Source organism: Lygodium microphyllum, chromosome 17 (assembly GCF_053477565.2).
Source record: "Lygodium microphyllum isolate KBCC chromosome 17, Lygodium_microphyllum_v1.1.10, whole genome shotgun sequence".
Taxonomy (NCBI): Eukaryota; Viridiplantae; Streptophyta; class Polypodiopsida; order Schizaeales; family Lygodiaceae; genus Lygodium; species Lygodium microphyllum.
This window is the reverse complement of record NC_141151.1, coordinates 17,760,040-17,783,806: the sequence shown is the minus strand read 5'-3', so window position 1 is coordinate 17,783,806 and position 23,767 is coordinate 17,760,040. Positions and strand designations below refer to the sequence as shown.

Below are 23,767 nucleotides of genomic sequence, written 5' to 3'. Positions count from 1 at the left end.
TTGGTGCATAGCATGCTTATGTCATTCTGCATAACTAGATGGGTTTTTTGGATTCCTGGTGAATATTGTGATCTTTGGGACATGATTTCCCTACATTTACAAGATTGCCACCCCTAAGTGACCCCTTCCCCTCCAATGCTTCGGATCGTCCTTGGCATGATGGGAGACTTGCAGGTCAGTTGCAACTTGCACCAGGATCGTGCTTCTGTCAATCAGATCTATCATGTGTTGATCGGCGAGTGCTCTTAGTCACGAACACACAATATGCCCGACCCAATAGTTGTTAAATTGCGACACCCGCGCTACGTCATAAAGGGTGCCGACTGTGGTATCTCTTTTTTCCCTCGCAATCGATCATGTGCGACCCCTAACTACGTGCTTGTCTGTCCGAATATGTGTGAACCGGCCCTTTCCCAAACGTGAAAACAACTTTCGTTACGCCTTGCCGGCCTCTCTTGGCTCTACGGCTGGTTCTCGATCGCTCCATCGCCACAGCAAGAAGCGGCGTCGCCATAGCGAGAACAAGTTAGTTCAATCGGTCGGCCGACTCACGACTCGAGCTTTCTCGTTGGGCGAGACAATTGAGAGAATCTTTCCTGCCAAAGTGCCTGGATCCGCGTTTCTCGCTTGGCAGATGCAATTCCTCCCTGATGAAATTTCTTCCCTTGGATCGCGAATGCACGCTTTCCTTCCGCGATCTGTTAACATAGTGGTCCTTTGAATCTCAAAGAAGGACCTCTACAGGATGATCGTTTGAAGATTTGGTCCTTGATTGCTGATTTATACTGAAGCAGAGCTATTTCTTTTTTCTTGCAAGTCCGACCTTGTGGAGGGCCTTCAATTCAATTCTGTCACTATGGTGAAGAGGACTCACCAGCTTGAAATTTGTGTGTAAGGACTTCACCCGGTCGGTCGCACAATTATGGAATATCTATAAAAGTACTAAATCTGTGGAAGCTGCACTGTGCCGATTCTCTTCGCTGAAGTTGCCACAAAAAGCAAGTTGTGCCTATAAGTTGACCCCTGTCTGATCTGTGAAAAGGGTTGCGCCCGAAGGGCAGTGCAGATGGAAGTTAGCCATCCGGCTGTACACCCGGTTGGCGTCCCACCTGCCTTGATACAGCCTCCTCCAAGGGTGAGGATGAAAGACTACCAGGGAATGCCAGGCACTTTGGGAGGGCTAGCTCTTCGACTTGGTCAATTTGGTTTTGCTGTTCTTGCATTTAGTGTCATGGTATCTACACCAGACTTTTCACAGGTTACGGCTTTCTGGTAGGTTCTATTTACTTTTAAATTGCTCGATGACAACAGCTGACTCCTGTAATCAGGATCCTTTTGGTGAAATTAAGATACTAGCTTTTGAAGGGACATGGCGCTGAATTGTTGAGCTTTCTCTAGGGTCTAATGTTGGTATTTTGATGCCATTATCTCCATTCCACTTTACTGTTTTAGTCAGTCGCTGATAAGTTTCATCAACAAGTTGTGCCATTTCTAACTGCTGTAGCAAACCTTCATGTATGTGCTACCTGAGTGAGCTTGTGAATCACATTTGCAGTGCCAACTGAGCTCACCTATGTGATAGCTTTTAATTAAGTATATATGCATGTATTTCCTGCAATTCTGGGGCACAATTGATCCTCACAAGACTCTGTCATATACATTGTGTTAGTATATATGTGTTTCTATGGCTTTCTCTGTGTTCATCCTTGTTTGTGAGCCTCAATTGGAGTCTGCTCTGACACTGTTCTTGTTTGTCAGTCCCTTGCTCGTGGCAACAACCTTCGCTATAGGCACATTAGGTGCAGACTAGGGTTTCTTTGCCTTGTCCATGTTAGTCTCAACCCTTTCTAGCAGGCTGTGCAGCCTTCTTGGCCCTCTCCTACGACAGTGACACCTTCTGCTACTTGTTCATTGACATTCAAGCCACAGGTGGCACTTTCCTGCATGGGTAGACAATTCTAACATAGGCAGGTGACCTTTTTTATGGGCACTTAAGCGGGGTGACTACTGTTTCAGCCGCGTTGGTCTTTTTTCATGCATTTATTATCTTTTACAATAGGTGATTGCTTCTCCTAGTTCGATAGGTGGCTGTTGGCTATTTATAGCCTCTTGCTTTTTTGCCCCACTCATTGCGACTAGATCTCCTGCTGTTGCAGTCATCTCCAGCCAGCTGTCATCTTCTCTTTCCTCTCTTCTCAATCAATTTTCTCCATCTGTTGCTTTTCAAGGTTTGGCACCCTTATTGACCGCTGACGCACCAAGGCACACATTTATGGGTTGTTGTAGCACCATACTTTCTTACTCGTTTAGTCAGATATGAGTTTTATATCTGCCTGCCTGGTCTGCTACTTGTCCTGCCTTTCTGCAGCTCATAGTACCAAGGGAACGGGAAGGAGAGGTCTTGGGGGAACAGGAACGGGGCCCTATGGGGAATGGGAATGAGAGGGGAAACAATTTCTACTGTATACATAATACATATATGCCTAAATTTAATCATTTACATATATCTTACAAAAGCTCTTCAAAAGAAACGTGTACAATTTGCAAAACATGACAGTATATTCCATAGATGATACATCGTTTACATAAAAATGGAACATAAGACCCAAAATAAATGATAATCTAAGATTAAACTAGATGAAAGAGTCAAGAAGCATCATGATGGCTGAAAGTTGGCGCAAGTTGAGAGAGAGAGAGAGAGAGAGAGAGAGAGAGAGAGAGAGAGAGAGAGAGAGTGTGTGTGTGTGTGTGTGTGTGTGTGTGTGTTGTATACCTATTTGAGTGAAACAATCGGTCTGTGCATAGGACTATGGGACAGAGCAAAAGCAATGGTACGTACATCCAACATAAGTGAGATTCATTCCTCTTTCCCAACAATTAACAATGTTCCATGTTCCCCTTTGGTGGAATGGCAGCCTTGACATTTCCCTTTGCATTCCGTTTCACGTTCCCCTCACTCTTTGCTGGACGTTCCTCCTTCAGGTTCCCTTGTTCCCTAGTCTTTTTTAGGGGTGAAGCGCATTCCCCCATTCCCAAGGGGGCCCTGCTACTATGCTGCAGCTGCCTCTATCCATGCATTTGCTGCTCAGTCTGCCTGAAAGTGCCACCAGCTGTCAGCCCTGCCTGTTGCTAAATGCTCTGCCCTGTCACTTGTACCTGATCTGCCCTGTTCTGTGCTATGCTGCCAGGTCTGACATTGCTGCATGCTACACCAGCTTCCAATGTCAACAGCACCTTTGCTGCTGGCCCTGCTTTGTGTCCAGGTGTCAACTCTCTTCTGCCTTCCGATGCAGTTCATGTGCCTCATGTGCAGCTTCATAATTTCTACCTCAACCATAGGTTCATCAAGATAAGATTCTGTTAATGTTTACCTTAATGCTATAAACTTCAAAATCTCTAGTATAGAGGAGGTGGTTCATAGCTCAATTTCTCGGGTCCTCGACCATGGCTACCAAGCCATGCATCACAAGTGGGCTCCTTTTGTTGCTACAACTCTTCAAACTAATAATGCCAAAGCTAAGCATTAAGAATACACATCCTCATGACAAAGAGAGTCCCAAGTAGCCAAGTTCAAGTTTCCAAATGAATAACAAGCTACTCCTCAATGAGATCACATTTTTGATTAAGGGTTATGTAATGACTTGATCATTAATTATAAGTGAGCTGCTCATTAGAACCAACTTAAAGCTCATGGCTTGCCTAATAACTTTAGTGCCAAGAAAAATGATGGACGGTATGCACTCATTCCATATAAGAGAGTGTTACATCCTTGGACATTTGGATGGGCACTAGTAGCATTGGCCATGGTGGTCATGAAGTGACTTAGTGTGAATGCACTAAGGGCACTTCGGGGTTAGGGCAGCCGAGTCCTATTCATGGCACTCAACACTCTATTGTGCACGTCATTATGTGGTTGCCACTCTTGGGACTCTTGGCTTGTTGGTTGATGCATCCTTTCATTGGGATGGTGTGGATTGGTGGTATGGGACACCAACCCTTAGGATGTGGTTGTGACTCGGAGTACTGTTGTGGCTCCCAGGCTCGTGGGTGAGTCCGTTTGGCTCTCTGGTTGGGAGATGAGTTTGATGTCTAGTCCATTTCATTGTGAGTATGGCTTATGTTGTGTCTTGTGTGTAGGTTGGATCTTGAGGAGACGTTTCATTGGTATCAGAGCATCAACTTGCAATTGGATGTGACATTCGATGACGTGTATAAAACCACTTTTGCTCATGGAATTGTGATGGTTCACACTTGGCAGGTACACCTTTGTCTCGTTAAGGGTAGTACAGGATTGTCCTAGCAGAAGGGGTATTCACAGAGGCAATATGTGTTTTGGGTGGTGGGTATGAAAGCAAGATATGTTTCTTGTTTTGTACTTGTGCTCGGGTTTTGTGTTGAGGTGATACTTATGCGTAGTGATTTTTAGTGGTTCTGACGCTCAGAGTCTGGTCCTAGAGTTGCCACTCTAGGGCTATGGTAGATTGATGTCGGAAGTTGAAACCTTGTGGCCCGGATAAGCACGAGTTTTGATTGATAGTAAAATTTACCAATTTAATATTTAATGTTAAATGTCATTATTAATTTTAATGTTGACGTGACACTAAATGTTACGTTGGTTAACATTTAATGCTTACATTGATATGATGGTTAATTCTAATGTTAACATTATTTTCACTATTGTGCCAAACATTAATGTTGATTCTAGTTTTAATGTTCAAAAGGGAGAATGTTTATCAAAAAATAATGGCTATGAAGACATCCATGAGAGAGAAATTCGTGTCTAAGAGAGAAATTTAGTGCAGAGAAGTCTAAGGAGAGAGGAAGAGTTAGGATGATGTGGTGGGGAGGCTCATGGGATGATCTAGGGGTGAGACAGATAGAGATGGAGAGTTATCGCTATCCGACATGAGGGAAAACGAAGAGATTGAGAGGTCGCATGTGTCCATTGGGGAGTTGGACGAGTTTGGTTTTCCACCAGATGGTTCATCACATCCAAAACTGATTGCTATGGTCAGTCGGCTAGAAAGGAGCTAGCCACGGTCAAATTTTTAAAGTTCTCCATGTGGAGGTGGAAAAGACTCCATACAAGCCATGTATGTGCAATTAGGCTACATTGGAGGATTGCATGTCAAAGGCACGGAACCTTACTCTGTTTTTCTCTCTCTCTCTCTCTCATAATTATAACTATTCTCCGTTTCACTATCAAATGTCCAGTTTGAGCAAATAAAAAACAATGCTCTTAACCTACCTCCTTTCTTGCCACAAAAAAAAGAGAGGATTGAATAGATCCGTATTTAATGCACTCCCTTTGTAGTTATGCATTCTATTATGCCCTCTCTCTTTCTGTCTCAATATTGGTCAATACATACTCTCGCACACTCTATTTTCTCTTGCCTTGTACATTCTCTCTTACCATCATGGCCTTCCATAGTGTATCTTCTTTTGATGTGCCCATTCCCATTGAACCTCAACACATGGAAGATGCTCATCTTGCTTCTCTCGGACTTGAACACATGCATGGAAAGTATTCGGAAGCTTCTTCTTTCAAATCCGATGGAGATTTGACAATTTGTGGCGATCCTCCAAGCTCAAGTCAAGGAAATGTAACAATAGTTGGTCAAGTTGTGCACTCTCCATTTTCCTTTTGTACAAGCAGCCATGAGGACATTGCCTATTTAGTTCCAACCCGATTGCTTTAAAGGAGAGAAGAAGGAATATGATGAGACGAACATCAATTCATGGCTAGCCAAATGGATGTTATATCTTTTAGTCAAAGAAGTCAGCTACCCGGCAAGAACTCGTTCAGCCGTTCTTAGAGTTGCATTAAAGTATGGTAAGCGTAAGGTCAGTTGCAGCTGGGATTGCTCGAAGGGGCTGCTTCGCTTGCCATTGGATAGGTCACTTTTGCGGCGATTGAGAATCTCCCTAGAATAAGAAGGCGAAGTTTATTTCTAAGATTTCAACAAACACTCTTGAAGCTCTAGGTATATCTTTTGAAATTTTATTTGAAGATTGTTTCGTTAATGCTAGTAATAGTGATGGTAGTTTTATTAATAAAACCTTTTTTGGTCCGCATGACCTTTTAAAGGTCACTAGACATATAAATGGCCAAGAGGTTATAGTTTTATTTAATAATGACTCTACTCAGAATTTTATTTCTTTTCGCTTGGTGTAGAGGCTACGGCTCCACACAGTACTCCCTGATCGAATTTATCGTGTTCGATATGCAAAGGGTTCTACTATGAATTGTTGGGATCATGTGGTACTAGATTTGGATCTATCGATCCAACAGTACCGTCAACTTATAGACTTCCGACTTATAAGCCTTGACTATGTTGATGTCATTCTTGGCATGCCATGGTTCTTTGTGAAGGGGGTGTACGCAAGAGTGCAATGTGTACAGCAATAGAGAGTGCAGAGAGAGCAAACCTAAGTATAAATACATTCTTTTATTCTGTGTGTGTACCACACTTGTACATATGCGGGAAGTGTAACGAAGGGCCTTTATGTTAAGAAACCCTTCACCGTTCACCTGCAATTTGTTTTTTTTTGCATTTTTGCGTTTAGGGTTTGCAGCCCCAAAAAGAGGCTCCATCCTAGACTTTATGTGCCTATTTATAGGCCACTCTCTCATTCATTCCTTATGGTTGATTCATTCAGTCCGTCACCTCTTCTCTCCAGCCTCTCCACTACCCTCACATTCCTTTAGGAGGACATTGCGGTTTGTGGTTCGTGACTGTTATCATCATCTTCCTTGTGCTACGACACCCTTGTTTACTTGTATCACATTCACTCTATGATTCAGATCTTCATCATTTCATTCATCAGAGTTTCTTCTCTCCTCTCTTCTCTTCTCCATGTTTGTCCAATTTACTCCGTGTTCCTTCCCGCAAACCTACTGTCTTGCTGGTACGTCATCTTTTGACATGGTATCAGAGTTAGATTTGCTCAAACAACGGCAAATATCCTCCACTCCAGTGAAGGCAAAGATCGGTGGTGGGTTTGGTGTCTACTTCTCTTCTTCTTCCACTGCATCAATATCTCGTTTTTGCAGGTTTCAAGTGTTTTCAGCTTGATGTCCACATCCCTTTCATGGAGGACATCGCAGTCTCTGCTGTCCTTTGCTGTCATCTACAGTCTGGCACCTGTTTCCAATCTTCCACCCGCAGTTTGTAGGTGTTTACAGCAGAGCAACTGTTGCTGATCACTCTCCATTCAGAAAACAATCTCGTTTTTGCAGATTTCAGGTATTTCAGCTTGCTGCCCACACCTTGGATGCAGAGAACATTGCGGTCCAAGCTGGCCATTGCTGTCTACAACAGTTTGACACTTGTTTCCAGCCTATCACACATTGTTCGGAGCTAACTTCAGCATATTGACTGTTGTTGTTGGGTTTTCGTGCGTTTTTTAGTCTTTCTCTCTCCTGCAACCTGTGTTTTTAGTATTTCTCTCTCCTCACTTGCGTTTTTCTAATGGTTGCAACCACTTACTGCTAGTCGCATCCTCCTCCCACTGGTAGCTTACTTCCAGCCCTTCCATTGCCTTGCTAGCCCTTGAGGCGGACATTGCAGTTTATGATTCGTGGTTGACCTCTTCCTTCTTCAGCTAGGCACACTGGTATCCATGGCTTCTTTACCAATAGATGACCAGACTACTGGGTGCTCCTACTATGGCATCACCGGATACACCACCGATGCTTGCCAACTTCGACCTTTGCTCCCCACCCCTCGGGAGTATATGCATCTTCCGCTAGCACTCCTTGTGCCACCTCTCCTTTCTAGGCCACATGGAACGTTCTGTATCGGCTATTAGAGTACTATGCTCAAGGCAATAAGACGCATCCGATGCGCACTAAGTTCTTTCGAGCAAATGGAGGATTGATTGGTGGTATGACCTCTTGGAGATCATTGCAATGCTAACAGCAGTCTTCTCCCATCTATTTTTGGGTACAATGGCTACCATGGCCCGCGGTTTTGTAGTCCCGCTCCATCGAGAGACAACGATTGTTTGATACTCGTTAGTTTGCTCCTTCGAGAAATAGTGACTGCTCGACTCCTTTTCTTCAGCTACCCAGTTCACTCCACTGAGCGACAGTGATTGTTGCCCATCTCTTGCTCATTTTGAGCCCTACCCTTCCCCACCCTTGACTACTGAAGTTCGAGAGGCTACCTCTGGGAGTTCTCTGGTACCCTAGATACCTTCTTCGGCATGATCGGTAGCACTTCCTTCATCATCAGACATTTTGAAGTCCGTGACCCTTGAGTTTTTGGATTTCCTATCTACTTCAGAGGGGGATTCAGAGGGGGATGTTATTTCTCTGCCCTCAGAGGGGGAATCTACTTCTTCGATTTCAACGGGGGCCCCTCCACCCCCCACCTCTGAGGGGGAACCTACTCCACATGAAGTTCTTCACCCATCCTCTACTTTTTTGGGGTGGCTGTCTTTGACCAGTTATCTCTTATACTGATACCCAGGATCTTTAGGTACCACCTAGATCGGGATCTTGGCAGTTCAACTGTGACTTTATGATGAGGCCTTCGTATTCCTTCTAGTATGGATGCACGGAGCTAGTGGCTTCTCTGCCGAGGTTGAGTTTCGGATTCTCCAGTTCACTCTGTATACTGTTCTTTACTGCAGGTTCCCTTTCTGGTGGAAATCTTGGATCTTAGGGATCCTCTACATCTTCTTCCTCCTTCTCTTCTTGCCTTGGTCACTTGGTCAAACATGGAGCCAACTCTCGAGATCGAGTACGGGCATATCCTTATGATTCTTGGCACCACACAAAGTTCGACATTTCTCCTATGCATTGCATGTTTTCATAATCTTTGTACTAGGGCACTTGGGCAAGTGAACAATTTTCCCACGAGGGACACTGTCTAAGTGGCACTTGTTGTATGAGCATTCTTTAACATGTAGCATTGCATCTCCATCTCACTCTTCTCTTGTTCCCCTTTCTGGGCCTGAGAGAGGGTGCTGAGAAACCCTTCACCCTTCACCCCCAGTTTGTGTTTTTTGCGTTTCTGTGTTTTGCGTTTAGGGTTTGCGTTCAGGGTTTGTAGTCCCAAAAAGAGGCGCCATCCTAGACTAATTGTGCCTATTTATAAGCCACTCTCATTTATTCCTTATGGCTGATTCATCTAGTCTGTCACTGTCACAAGACTGTGACAACTAGTACCTTTTTGTTGATTTCTTTATTACATATTTTATTTGGTTTTTCTTTTTGGAAGGATCCCTCTTGAAATCTAAACGCCTGAGTTGCATGGCCAGTATGTGAAACAGACAGGAATGTCTAGTGAGTCAAGACTGGACAGTTAAGGTCCAGTACAAGTCTGGAAGAGACTGATGGCAATGTAGATTGATAAGCTTGGAAGAGACTTGTGAAAGTGTATATGGACAAGTGTGTTGAAGAACTAGCCTGGAAGAGACTAGTTCAAAGTGAAGATGGACAAATCTTCAAGAGATTAGTCCATGTGGTGTCATCAGTGGAAATTCACTTTCAGTTGAGCTACATTACAAATTTGGATGTAGCCATAGTCTGCAAAGATGGTCAGAAGACTAGTGGGATACAATGGAAGTAACTCCTAAAATTTAGGGAATTACTATTTTTGGACCCCAGAATCTGTTCGTGTCATTATCTTCGTTTTTGCACGAGGATCAATCCTCTGGTTTGTGCCGGGGTCAAATTCTGCACCGAGCATGGAGAATTTTAGACCGGAAGGCTAGAACAGGAAATATCTTCCAGTGCTGCCACTTGGCACAAATTGGTGCACTTACCTCTTTAAAGAGGGCTGGCGTGCAGTTTTTGGGCTGTAAGGGGCTCATTTGTGAAAAACAGCTGCAGATGGAGAGCTCTTGAGAGCTGGCCTACCTTGTCTATGATGCACAGAGGGCTGGGCTTGCTCCCTACTCTCTCTCTCTCTCTCCCTGACAGTATGGTTATGCTGCAGAATCAAGGGCCTTTCTTCTGATTCAGGAACAGCTGTGTGGAATATGCTGTTTTTGCAAGAGGCAAGTGCCTCCTTTCTTTAGGAACAGGAGCAGTTGTTTGCTGCTCACAAGCAGGAACAGGTGAGCTTGGTAACCTCACCAAGCAAGTGTCTGAAACAGCACTAAATCAGTACTATTTGTGGACTGTTCAGAGGTTATTTCAGAGCCCAATTGATGTCAGAATCAAGGGGCACTTGGCACAGATGATGCAGAACAGTGCAGGGAACAGTATGAACTGAAAACAGGTTTTAGAACAGGTCTGAACTAGTAATTATAGTGGGCTGAATAGTGCAGGGAATAGTTTGAACTGAAAACAGGTTTCAGAACAGGTCTGAACCAGTAATTACAGCAGATTGAAATGGTCAAATTCGCACTCCAACCAGAAGTTTCAGACTTGGGCAGAGTTTCCCCTTCTGGTTAGCTTGATTTGGGTCAGTAATTGTATTGTTATGCTACTAAATTTCACCCAGAATAGGTGAAAGACAGCCCATTGTAATTTCTCTCTGTTTAAAAATAAAGAAATACCGCAAGGGGCGCTTGACTTAGGGGCCAACAGGGTGTCTGTGTCGCAACAGGAGCATTCTAGCTTCCTGTATTTCTTCTTGATTCTGTGTCTTTAAGTTCAGGTAAAGTGGGCGACTGTGAATTGGGTGAAAGCATTTATATATATTTTGGTTGTACACTACCGCCCTTCCCAGTGAACATGCCATGCCGGTTTCATGGTTCCATCGCCGGGATCGAATCACTTTTTCCCTAAAGAGTGCGCCAGGGTTTGTTTGGGTGTAAGACACAGAATTGTGCATTATGGCTGATAGAAAGGAAGACACGAGAGAAAAAAGCGTTTTCATCACAGGAGATCCCTGTTGTTCATGAGGTGGGAGAGTCTTCTAGACCTCCACAGTTTGTTACTCCTCCTGTTATGGTTGAACCACAAGTTCTTACGGCTTCTTCTATGGATGAAGACATTTTCAAGACTCAGTTAGTTGCTGCTGTGAGTATGTTTACTCAAGTGATGCAGAATCCAAGGCTTTTGGCATTTTTGCAGCCTTCCCTTCCTTTACAGCAAGTTGGGCAATCTGTAAAGATTTCGGATCAAGTAGAGGTCCAGGATAAGGGTAAGCATACTGCAGATTCAGTGGAAACACCAAAGTAGCTTGCTGAGTCAATGGAGACTCCAAGTTTGGTTTTGACTATTCAGGAACAGGCGGTAGAAACGCTAGTTACACAGGCATTGCCAGTTCAGCTCGCCACTTTACAGCAGCCAAATGTTGGTTTAAATGGATAGGGAAGCAGTTTTCAGGCTTTACCACAGGTTTTCCCACCGACCTTGGTACATCCTGGGTACTTTGGAGGTGGATCTGTATTTCAGAGTATGGCTGGTTATGCACCTGGAAATCAGATTTATGTACCAGGAACAGTGTTTGGGGGTGCACAGGGTTTTGCCAGATATGCTGGGAGACAAGCCACACTCGGATGCTTATGAGCTTTGCAGAGCTTGGGGTAAAGTTAGGGATCAACATGTACTCATTTTCTTTGATCCTGGAGCCAAGGCAAACTTTATCTCACCAGAGTTGGCTTCTACTTTGGGCATCAGAGCAGATGAGATGGACTACACAGCAGAGGCAGGGTTGGCATGTCCTGGCCACTCAGAGTCTGTGACACCCATTCTTGGAAAGCTGCGTCTTCATGTACAGTCTTATGTTGATGCAGAAGAATTTTGTATCATGCCACTTGAAGGCTGTGATGTCTTGTTGGGAATGCCATGGATGTTCAGAAAGCATGGTGTGTTGGATGCCTTTAACAAGACACTGACTTTGGAACATAGGGGAAAGACTCATGTGCTTGATGTGAAGCTTAAAGGAGAGTCTGTACCTATTGTATCGGCTTCTGCCATTACATCTATAATAAAGAATCATCTTTCTGCGTACTTGATTTTTGCAGGTGATGTCAAGGATAATGATGAGTCAAATTTTTCTATGTTAGATAGAGACAGGTCTGCTTTCTTGTCTCAGTTCAGTGATTGTTTTTCTGACTCATTACCATCACAGTTGCCACTAGAGAGGTCTGAGGATCATGCAATAGATTTGGTGCCAGGCAGTAGCCCACCAAATAGACCTCCGTATAGGGTTAGTGCAGCCCAACAGAAAGAGATATTGAGCCAGGTGAATGAGCTGTTGGAAAAAGGGCTGATTCAGCCAAGTTCATCTCCCTTTTGCTCACCAGTGCTCCTAGTGCAGAAGAAGGATGGCTCTTGGCGCATGTGCATAGATTATCGAGCGTTGAACAAGAGTACCATCAAGAACAGGTTCCCCATTCCAAGAATTGACGACATCCTTGACCGCTTGAAAGGAGCGTCAATTTTCAGCAGGATAGATTTGAAGAGTGGATACCATCAGATCAGGATTAAGCAAGAGGATGTGCATAAGGCTGCATTTAGGACCACGTTTGGTCTTTATGAGTTCTTGGTAATGCCATTTGGACTTACCAATGCTCCTGCTACGTTTAATCGAATGATGGACAGGATTTTTCGTCCATACAGGCAGTTTGTTGGTACATTCTTTGATGACATGATTGTCTTTTCAAAGAATGAACAGGAGCATAGAGAACACTTGAAAGCAGTCTTTGATGAGCTTTGCAGTAATAGGTTGCTTATCAATGGCAAGAAGAGTGAGTTTTTCTTGGAAGAAATCCAGTTTCTGGGGCACATAGTGTCAAAGGATGGTGTCTGAATGGATCCTGCTAAGGTTGAAGCAATTAGAACATGGCCAGATGATGTTAGAAGCTTCTTGGGTTTGTGTTCTTACTACAGAAGGTTCATCCGCAACTTTGCAGAGATTGCTTCACCTTTACATGCTTTACAGAAGAAAGGAGTCTCTTTCCAGTGGACACAGAAAGAGATTTCAGCTTTTAATCTTCTTAAAGAAAAGATGACTTCTAGTCCAGTGATCATTCTGCTAGATCTTAGGAAGTCATTTGTTGTCCAGTGTGATGCCTGTGGCAATAGCATTGGTGTAGTGCTAATGCAAGATGGCCGGGTAGTAGCTTATGAAAGCAGAATCTTGCGGGCTAGAGAAGACTATGCAGGTCTATGAGAAAGAATTGTTGGCTATGATTCATGCGCTTTCTTGTTGGAAACACTACCTACTTGGGGCAGATTTTGTTGTCGAGACAGATCATCAGACATTGCGTTATTTCTTAACTCAGACTAAGTTGTCAGAAAAGCATATGTGTTGGGTAAACTTTTTGTCAATGTTTCATTTTCAGATTGTGCATGTGGAAGGCAAAAAGAATGTTGTGGCTGATGCTTTGTCAAGGAAGCCACAAATTTCAGCTATGTCAATTCCTTATTATCATGAGCTTGATGATATGAAGGAACAATATGCTGATGATGAAGATTTTGCAAGGATCTTTGATCAGCTTGTCAATGGACAACAACATGAGCATTATCTTCTGAAGGATGGTTTCATGTTGATGCATGGTAGACTATGTGTGACTATGCCATTTAGACGGAAAGTTATGACAGAGAGTCATTCTCCATCGTATGCAGGGCATCTTGGTATTGATGCAACAGTCAAAGCAGTAGAGACATTCTTTTATTAGCCTACTTTGAGAAGAGACATAGATGCTTTTGTGCGGCAGTGTTTGATTTGCCAGAAGGTCAAGTTTGACAGGCAAAAAGCACCAGGGCTTTTACAGCCATTGCCTATTCCAGATAAACCATGGGAAAGCATAGCTATGGATTTTATCTTTGATCTTCCAAGGACACAGACAGGAAATGATGGCATATGGACTATTATTTGCAGGCTTAGTAAACAGGCTCATTTCATTCCTGTCAGAAAGAAGATAAAACCAGATCAGATGGCATGTTTGTTTATGTGCAATGTCTTCAAGTATCATGGTATGCCACAGTCTATTGTCAGTGACCGTGATCCACGGATGACAAGTCTATTCTGGAGAGGCATATTTGAGAACATGGGCACAATGCTTAAGTTCTCATCGTCATTTCATCCACAGACTGATGGACAGTCAGAAGAGGCAAATTCTATTGTCTTGGATCTGCTTAAGTGTTATGTGTCAGAGCACAAGTCAAAGTGGGAGCAGTATTTGCCTTTGGTCGAGTATGCATACAATAATACTGTGCATTCGTCAACAGGCAAAGCCCCTTTTGAAATTGTTGAAGGTGGTAAAAAGGTTCCTCCCATTTTGCATACAAAGGATAAGATCTTTTAGGCAGATCAGTATGTGCAGAGTATGGGGAAAATGTATCAGAAAGTTAAGCATGCCCTTGAAAGGACTCAGGCAAAGCAAAAGAAAGCTGCTGATCATCACCGTCGTGAATTGATATTTTCACTCGGTGATTGGGTACTGTTGAGGTTTGAAAAGGCACGCTTAAAGAAGCAGAAAGGCAAGGAAAGTCTTTTCACTAAGCTTAGTATGCGATACTATGGGCCTTTTCAAGTAACAGAGAAGATTAGTGATGTCAACTATAGGCTCAAATTGCCTAACAATTGGAAGGTACATAATGCTTTCCATGTAAGTCTTCTTAGACCCTATGTGGGTGATGTGCCAGAAGATATGCCAGCTAAGGAACAGCCCGAAGTTGAGGAACTTGATGAAATTCTTGTTCCAGAACAGGTATTGGCACACAAGGAAAGGAAAGTGAAAGGCAAAGTTGCTAGAAGGTATTTGGTTAAGTTCAAGAACTATCCAGCTATAGATGCTAAGTGGATGGACGAATGTGTTGAAACTTTACCTTGAAGCATTTCGCTTGCAACCTACCTTGACCCCTTGTATCTCTAAGCTGAAATAGATTGTCAAAGTGACAATTGCTCAAGAAAGAAATTATGTACAGAAACAGATTTTGTACAGGTTAACACTTATTGTGTCCATATGGTTTTCTCAGTGCTAAAGAAGTAAGTATTGCTTGCAAGAATACAGTTTTTACTTCTATTAAATTGAATACATGTTGTAACAATGGTTACTCGATCGGGCATGTATTCTGTGAATTGACTCAGTGGGGATATCATTTTGATGTACCGGCCACTAGATCTCTAGTCAGGGTGATGTGGAGTCATCAAATGAGAATCTGCCACTATGGGGATATCATTGTGGTGTACCGGCCACTATATCTGGAAACCATGATATGGAGTCACATAGTGATAGTCTGCCAGGTTTCACAGTTAGAACATACATGTGTTAACAGTGTGTTCAGTACACAATGTTGACTGATAGCATGTATGTGTTGTACATGTGGTGCCAAGTGTAAGTTCATTGGGTTAGTTGGAAGCATGTATGACATTCATGCAAACGAGGACGTTTGCGATTTCGAGAGGGAGGTATGTCACAAGACTGTGACAACTAGTACCTTGTTGTTGATTTCTTTATTACATATTTTATTTGGTTTTTCTTTTTGGAAGGATCCCTCTTGAAATCTAAACGCTTGAGTTGCATGGCCAGTATGTGTTGTACATGTGCTGCCAAGTGTAAGTTCACTGGGTTAGTTGGAAGCATGTATGACATTCATGCAAACGAGGACGTTTGCGATTTCGAGAGGGAGGTATGTCACAAGACTGTGACAACTAGTACCTTGTTGTTGATTTCTTTATTACATATTTTATTTGGTTTTTCTTTTTGGAAGGATCCCTCTTGAAATCCAAACGCCTGAGTTGCATGGCCAGTATGTGAAACGGACAGGAATGTCTAGTGAGTCAAGACTGGACAGTTAAGGTCCAGTACAAGTCTAGAAGAGACTGATGGCACTGTAAATTGACAAGCCTGGAAGAGACTTGTGAAAATGTATATGGACAAGTGTGTTGAAGAACTAGCTTGGAAGAGACTAGTTCAAAGTGAAGCTTGGAAGAGACTAGTTCAAAGTGAAGATGGACAAATCTTCAAGAGATTAGTCCATGTGGGGTCATCAGTGGAAATTCACTTTCAATTGAGCTACATTACAAATTTGGATGTAGCCATAGTTTGCAAAGATGGTCAGAAGACTAGTGGGATGCAATGGAAGTAACTCCTAAAATTTAGGGAGTTACTATTTTTGGACCCCAGAATCTGTTCGTGTCATTATCTTCGTTTTTGCACGAGGATCAATCCTCTGGTTTGTGCCGGGGTCAAATTCTGCACCGAGCATGGAGAATTTCAGACCGGAAGGCTGGAACAGGAAATATCTTCCAGTGCTGCCACTTGGCACAAATTGGTGCACTTACCTCTTTAAAGAGGGCTGGCGTGCACTTTATGGGCTGTAAGGGGCTCATTTGTGAAAAACAGCTGTAGATGGAGAGCTCTTGAGAGCTGGCCTACCTTGTCTATGATGCACAGAGGGCTGGGCTTGCTCCCTACTCTCTCTCTCTCTCCCTGACAGTATGGTTATGCTGCAGAATCAAGGGCCTTTCTTCTGATTCAGAAACAACTGAGTGGAATATGCTGTTTTTGCATGAGGCAAGTGCCTCCTTTCTTCAGGAACAGGAGCAGTTGTTTGCTGCTCACAAGCAGGAACAGGTGAGGGTGGTAACCTCACCAAGCAAGTGTCTGAAACAGCACTAAATCAGTACTATTTGTGGACTGTTCAGAGGTTATTTCTGAGCCCAATTGATGTCAGAATCAAGGGGCACTTGGCACAGATGATGCAGAACAGTGCAGGGAACAGTATGAACTGAAAACAGGTTTTAGAACAGGTCTGAACTAGTAATTATAGTGGGCTGAATAGTGCAGGGAATAGTTTGAACTGAAAACAGGTTTCAGAACAGGTCTGAACCAGTAATTACAGCAGATTGAAATAGTCAATTCTGCCCTCCAACCAGAAGTTTCAGACTTGGGCAGAGTTTCCCCTTCTGGTTAGCTTAATTTGGGTCAGTAATTGTATTGTTATGCTGCCAAATTTCACCCAGAATAGGTGAAAGACAGCCCATTGTAATTTCTCTCTGTTTAAAAATAAAGGAATACCGCAAGGGGTGCCTGACTTAGGGGCCAACAGGGTGTCTGTGTGGCAACAGGAGCATTCTAGCTTCCTGTATTTCTTCTTGATTCTGTGTCTTTAAGTTTAGGTAAAGTGGGCGACTGTGAATTGGGTGAAAGCATTTATATATATTTTGGTTGTACACTACCGCCCTTCCCAGTGAACAGGCCGGTTTCAGTCACCTCTTCTCTCCAGCCTCTCCACTACCCTCACATCCCTTCAAGAGGGCATTGTTGTTCATGTCAGAAGTGGAGCAGCAGTGGAAGCATAAACATGTGCTGAAATAAACTGCTGAAACACAAGACAAAAAGAGAAAAGAAAAGAACACGATACAGATGAGAACTCAGATGTATGCACGGGAAATGGAATCCATATATCTAAACACGAGACAGTCGCATACAACAGTGAGTCACTGGCTGCGTGGGCACTGGCACTGGCTCCTCTCTCCACAGAGTCTGCAGATGGTGAAGATGAAGTGACTGACTGAGGAGGAGCCACTGAGTATAAATAGGCTGAAAAAGTGGGGAGTAATAATGCTGGTCGGACAGCATTTAATGCTGGCCGACTGGTGCATAAATGCTCCGCTGGCATAAAATGCCACACCAGAAAAAACCTAAAATACCTAATAAAAATGCCCAGCCCAGATCAAGCTCAGACTCACACATGAGCTGACAAATACTCTGCTAACAGTTCATGCGTATCTTCATCGTTTTCCTTGTGCTACGGCACCCTTGTTTCCTTGTATCACATTCATTCCATGATTCAGATCTTCATCATTTTATTCATGAGAGTTTCTTCTCTTTTCTCTTCTCTTTTCCATGTTTGCCGAGTTTACTCCGTGTTCCTCCCTGCAAACTCTACTATCTCGCTGGTACGTCATCTTTTGACACTTTATACCCAACAACCTCTCAATGAAAGCTCCGGAGTAAACCTTTAATCAACTCCCACTAGTCGAATGCAATGCTCATGTTGAGGCTTTGTAAGACTCTTAGTGAAAATATCTGCAGGGTTATTCTATGTTTTGATCTTAGTCAGTGTGACTAGACAATCATCTAGAACCTGTTTGATAAAGTGGTACCGCACATCAATATGTTTGGTATTGAAACATGGCATTCTTAGCCACGCATATAGTACTCTAGCTATCACATCCAAGTACAAGTGTTTTGATGGGTAGTCCGAAATCCTTGACTAAATGGCCAAGCCAAATAGCTCTTTCGAAGCATCAGTGGTTGAAATATATTTAGCCTTAGTAGTAGAGAGTGCTACTATCTTTTGTAATCTAGAGTGCCATGAAATTGTTCCACCAGTTAAGGTGGAAATATACTCGCTAGTAGACTTGCGAGTATCTAAGTCACTGCCATGTCTGTATCACAATATCCGTGTAGATCTGATGTATCCTTTTCATAGCATATACATCTTCTTTGTGTGCTCTTAAAGTACCGGAAGATGCATTTCACTACCATCCAATACGCGTTGCCACAGTTTGACATAAACTTGCTCACGACTCCTACTGCATGAGCAATATCAGGTCTAGTAGCAACCATAGTAATACATGAGTGACCGACTGTCATGAGGACATGTATTTTTGAAACCTCATTTAACATGTGGATTAATTTTTAATCACATGATTAAGTAAATGATGCACATGTGAGGTGCAACTGGGGTTAAAGTAAATTTACGAGCTTGAGACCTGAAGAAATCAAGGGATGTCAAAGGTAAAAGTTGCTATAAGTTATGCCGCACAGGTGCTTGGTGGTATCTGCTACCAATTGTTGGCCTAGGTCTTTCATTTAGCCATAAGTGTTAGTTGGTGACACTAGAGAAGTGGCGTTTAATGGTACCTAACACCAATCTGACGGTTAAAGATGACACAGAGACACTCGGGAATGGAAGTTGCCTAGTCAATTTAATTATTGGCCAGTTAGATTATTTTTTAGGACACTGAAATGATTATTAGATCAATTTTCAGTATTTAAAGGCTAAAAATTAATATTTAATTATGAAAAATTCTAGAAAAACCATTTGGAAAGGCTACCACTTGTCAAAAATGCCCATGCAAGACTGAAAAACGTCTTTAGAGGTTGGGGAGAGGCTTTTTTATAAATTCAGCTTGCAAGAGAGAGAGAGAGGAGGCTGCTGGTCTGATTTGCAGCCATTGGAGGACCTTCTGATGCAGCCAGGGGCAAAAGAAGACCAATCAACAGCAGGAGATAGCATCTACAGGCTGTTGAGGTAGGGCAGCAACAATAAATGACTGATTTTCTTTAGTTCTTTGCATCTATATGCTGTTGTGGCAGGGCAATAGTTGCACTTGATTGATTTTCAGTCATTCTTCGCTACAAAACTCTGAATTTTCTCTCTCGATAGCTTTTCCTCTTATCTCCTAGCTAATGCACAGCCTTGCTATGAAGATCTCAGTATTTGGATCCTTGGGGGCTGAGAAATTGCAAATTTCTTTGCTGTAAACCCTAATTTATAGTAGAAATTAGGGTTTAGCAGCAGCCTTGGGAAGCATGCCAAAAATTGGAAGCTCCAAGACTTGCATTCAATAAGGCTGAAGGTGAATTTCAGCTGAATTCAGGTGGAGGACTAGCCAGCCATTGAATTTGGGGCATTTCCATTGTCTATGAAGTGGGTGAAGGCCAATTGAGTGCCCGAATCAAGACGCAAAATAGATTGAAGACTTGCCGGTTACTTTGGACAACAAGGGGAGTTGAAATACCGAAAGGGATTGGGAGAGTCCCATTGTAAATCAACTTTTTCTTCAATAAAGCTAAAGAAATACTAAAAGGGGCGTCAATTTTGGGGCCAATCGGATGTGCATTGTCCAAGATCAGTAGGTAAATTTGTATTTTCAGATTTGCGTTCATTGTTTGCTGCTATAATTTAGTTGTAATCAGGGATTTACCACCCTATCCGAGGAGGAAGGTTGGTTTCACCCACAAGCTGAAGCATAGGAAACATCCTTCATAGTGCTGGCTACCTTATCATCTTTTGGGTAATCTGCTTTGCTAAGCTTAGTGTATAGTGGTAACGGTACACTAGAAGGCTTAGTATCAACCATAGAAAACTTGTCAAGTACTCTACTGATGTACTTTTCTTGTGAGAGAAATAAGAGTTTCTGCTCTCTAATACTCGTTAAACGCATGTCCAAAATGTGTTCAATTGCACCCAAATCCTTCATGGAGAAGGCTGAATTCAACTGTCTTTTCAATGCATTAACCTAGCTCTTATGCTTACAATAAGCACATCATCCACATAAAGCACAAGAATAATAAGGCTTCCATCATCAGCCTTCATTGTATACAAGCAGTGATCTGCATTGCTTGTCTTGAACCTAAGGCATCAAATTTCTTATACCATTGTCTAGGAGCTTGCTTTAGACCATACAAGCTTCTCTTAAGCCTGCATGCCAAATGCTCCTTTCCTGGCATAACAAAGCCTTCTGGCTGCTTCATGTACAACTCTTCCTCTAAATCACCATTCAGGAATGTAGTTCTAACATCCATCTAATCAAGCTTTAGATCCATTGATGCTACAATGGCAAACAATACGTAGAGAGTAGTCATCTTGACAACATGTGAAAACACTTCTTAAAAGTCAATCTCCTCTTTCTATATATAACCCTTAGCCACAGGCTTAGCTTTGTATTTGGGTTTGCCATCTACACACTTCACTTTATAGACCCATTTGTTAGGAATGGCTTTCCTATCTTTGGGCAATGGAACCAAATCCCAAGTATCATTCTGATACAAAGATTTCATTTCTTTCTGCATGGCTAGCTCCCACTTTTTCTTTAACTCACAAGATTGTGCCTCGGTGTATGTGAGAGGCTCACCCTCATCTGTGAGTAAAATGCAGTCCAAAGAGGGATCAAACCTATGTATAGGTCTTCTAACATGTGTAGACCTTCTCACCCAATGATCTGTATTCTTAGGCAATGGGTTTACATCCAAAGGAATGTCAATAACCTCATTATTTGGCTGCTGAACTACATTTTCAGGCTGCTGTAATTCATTTTTAGCATGCTGGTTATGCTGCCCAAGTTGATTTTCAGGACCCCTTTACTGCCCATTTTCATTTGGCTCAATAATGAGATGCTGATCATCAAAACCAGCATCAAACGGGGCTGAATTTTCAGTGGCTGATGGTTGTTCAAGTGGCTGATTATACTAAATTTCACTTTCTTCTTGTCTAAGTCACTAGATGTGGCATTTTTCAGCGGCTTTGATTCATTAAATACCACATCTCGGCTGTGTGTTATCTTTTTCATGCATGGAGGTGAGTGTGATGTCCATCCCTCCCCTTGGAATAGGAGCATGTTACAGGGTATAGGCTTGGGGGTGAGCCATTGTAGCTCTATCATTGGGAGGTGAGTGTGATGTCTATCCCTCTTATGTTTCATCCTACGTCAGGACAGCTTGTGTTGTGTTTGGTGTGCTTTCTCTAATATCTGGTCCATAGACCTGTGTGTGGCATTCTTCCATCAGCTTGTGAGTATCTTCCTAATTTATGATCACAAAATGCATAATCCTTGTTGGAAATTTCTGAGACAATTCTTCTTCAGTATGTAATGCTCTAACGATGTGTGTAATTAGGATATTGTGGCAATCCATGCTAAAACTTCACTTGTATACCTCAATGCTACATATTCCTCCAGGAAGTGGCCTCTTTAGGACATTCTCATACAATATATATTCAGTTGAGCACAAACATTTGGAAAATCAATCAGGCTGATAAAAGCTGAAAGTCATTGAAATTTGTTAACTTTTTTGCTTTTTCCATTCTTGCAGCTACCTTGTTGCAGCAACAGTGCTGCAGTCTTTGTGGAGCTTAGTGCTAGCTGCGGTTGACATATATGCTCTGTTAGTTAGGAGAAGCCTGCATCATTCACTTGTGGTTAGCCTCTTTGCTATGGGTGATGCGGTAAGAGAAAAGTTAGACTTACATATGTTTTCAGTGCTCTCTGCTGCTATTCCTTGTAAATAATTAGGTTTCTTTGTTTTGATGCTTGCTTAACAGGTGACATCTACACTGACCTTTGCAGCAGCTTGTGCTACTGCTGGCATAACAGTTCTCATTGATAATGATTTGAAAGAATGTGGTCAAAATCACTGTGGAAAGTACGAGGCTGCAGCAGGAATGGCTTTTCTTAGCTGGGTATTGGCGGCCCCATCATTTCTGCTTACATTTTGGCTTTTGGCAACAAGGTAGTGCTGAGCATCACTGTCAGTCATTGGCAAGAATGACAACCGAATGCACAGCAGTTCTAAGGAAATGTTACTGCTGGTGAAAAGAGTGTTTAAAACACTGTAACCATCATTGTCGAATCAACTACAAGGGGGACCACCGCCTACCTATTCAAGGGGCATTAGGATGACCGGTATCCCTTCTAAGCTACATAACAGATAAGCTGAGTGTACCTAGAGTTATGAATTTATTCTGTTTGCACAGCAGCTACCAAGCTGGTAATGTGACAAGCAACAGCTTGATTGATAACTACTTTGCACATAAGGCTACTTGTGGAAACTAGAGAAGCCTTACTGCAGTCTGTGTCATTCGCGTATCATTGTCCTTCATGGTTGTGCGCGTACTGCTTCTATTGCTACATATGGTGCTGACATGCCCTAATAGTTGAGTGATTAAGCTCGCTCACTATTTCCTTATATCTGCTGGACTTTGTTACATTATTTGAAAACGATTTGAAGGTTTCCATAGTGATGGGACATTGTATATTGATTGCAATTCTTGAAGATACTCTCTTTACTGTTCTTTTATTCTTTCTTTTTCGTAATACAAAAAAAATCAGGAATAAACTCAGGAGAGTAAGTTTTCATGGAGGCGACCCCTATCGAAAGCAAAATCAGTTTGTAGGTTTCATGGGACATGTTATAACGGTTGGGAAATTTGAGTTTGTTACTGTTACTATCCCAAGGAGCCGTTTCAATCATGGGTGATTCTCATAGAGCCTCACGAGCCATAGATAGCAAGGTGCACGGGCCTGATTGAAGGGTGCCTGTCATATTTTTGACTGCTAGGAGTCTTCCCAATCCCATTAGGTATCAAACAATTTCTATGATTAAGGTTTTGCAATTGCCTGCTTGAAACTGCGGTTGCATGATCATTTTGGCTTGCTGCATTTCTGAACAACGCCTTGAGCACCTTATCTTACATCGAGGCGATTGTTATTGAAGCCTACCTCCTTCAAGCATTTTAGATGCCTTTAAAAAGCCCTTGGTGAGAAAGACGAGGAACAAGACGAGAGTATTAAGGCCAAGCGTATAAGGTGAACTACTAGCTTTTTCCCATTGGTAGGATTCCAATCTCTATTTATAGATAAGCAAGGAGTTTCAAAATCTTTGCTGCGGCAAAGTGAATCGAGAGGCTCGTTGCATGTATCCTTGATTTTGGTTAGGAACTTGAATAAGTTTGCAATACTACTTGATCCTATTTTAACCATCTACCTAATAGCCTTTGCAATAAAATATTGTCTCTTGTGAACTTTTAAGTTCATGGGCCTTCATATCCTAAAATTTCAATAACCAGTAGTTAGATTGTAGATGTGTGCATTTCTTGATTAAGCCGTGTGACTCTTGTATTGAGCTGTATATGATGACACATTGATGAAAGGGCTTTAGGATGTACCACATTAAGTGAAGCCTTTTGATTCGAAGACTTCTTTTCAAGAGTTTTATGATCTTATTGAGGGTTTTCCAATTGATCTCGTGCCTAGATTATGAAGGACTAGTTGTTGATGTACTTTTTGTTTAGGATTTGCTCTCTTCTCTGTAATGCTTAGGGTAGATAAAGAGTTCCAAA

At 42.5% G+C, this 23,767-nt stretch overlaps 2 protein-coding genes across 3 annotated transcripts; both read left to right on the top strand.

Moving 5' to 3' along the window:
• The first annotated feature begins 287 nt into the window (after nt 1-287).
• LOC148021631 (CASP-like protein 5A1) lies at nt 288-22,693 on the top strand. Of its 2 annotated transcripts, none has more exons than XM_087697096.1 (3): nt 288-891; nt 21,742-21,874; nt 21,971-22,693. In XM_087697096.1, exons 1-3 carry the CDS (start codon nt 857-859, stop codon nt 22,160-22,162), a joined length of 360 nt encoding a protein of 119 aa, XP_087553222.1. In that variant the 5' UTR covers nt 288-856; the 3' UTR covers nt 22,163-22,693. The 2 variants fall into 2 exon arrangements, with proteins under 2 accessions (XP_087553222.1, XP_087553221.1); XM_087697095.1 differs by having other exon boundaries at nt 314-1,272.
• Nucleotides 2,763-12,716, top strand: LOC148021632 (uncharacterized). The gene has a single exon (XM_087697094.1). The coding sequence runs from the start codon at nt 11,265-11,267 to the stop codon at nt 12,714-12,716; it is 1,452 nt and encodes a 483-aa protein (XP_087553220.1). The 5' UTR covers nt 2,763-11,264.
• Nucleotides 22,694-23,767: the final 1,074 nt, after the last annotated feature.

Bases quoted from the DNA above. Each gene is read 5' to 3' on its own strand.
- LOC148021631 (XM_087697095.1), top strand. From the start codon at position 1,067: ATGGAAGTTAGCCATCCGGCTGTACACCCGGTTGGCGTCCCACCTGCC. The intron at 1,273-21,741 runs GTAGGTTCTATT...CCATTCTTGCAG, and splicing joins TCACAGGTTACGGCTTTCTG to CTACCTTGTTGCAGCAACAG. The intron at 21,875-21,970 runs GTAAGAGAAAAG...CTTGCTTAACAG, and splicing joins TCTTTGCTATGGGTGATGCG to GTGACATCTACACTGACCTT.
- LOC148021632 (XM_087697094.1), top strand. From the start codon at position 11,265: ATGGATAGGGAAGCAGTTTTCAGGCTTTACCACAGGTTTTCCCACCGA.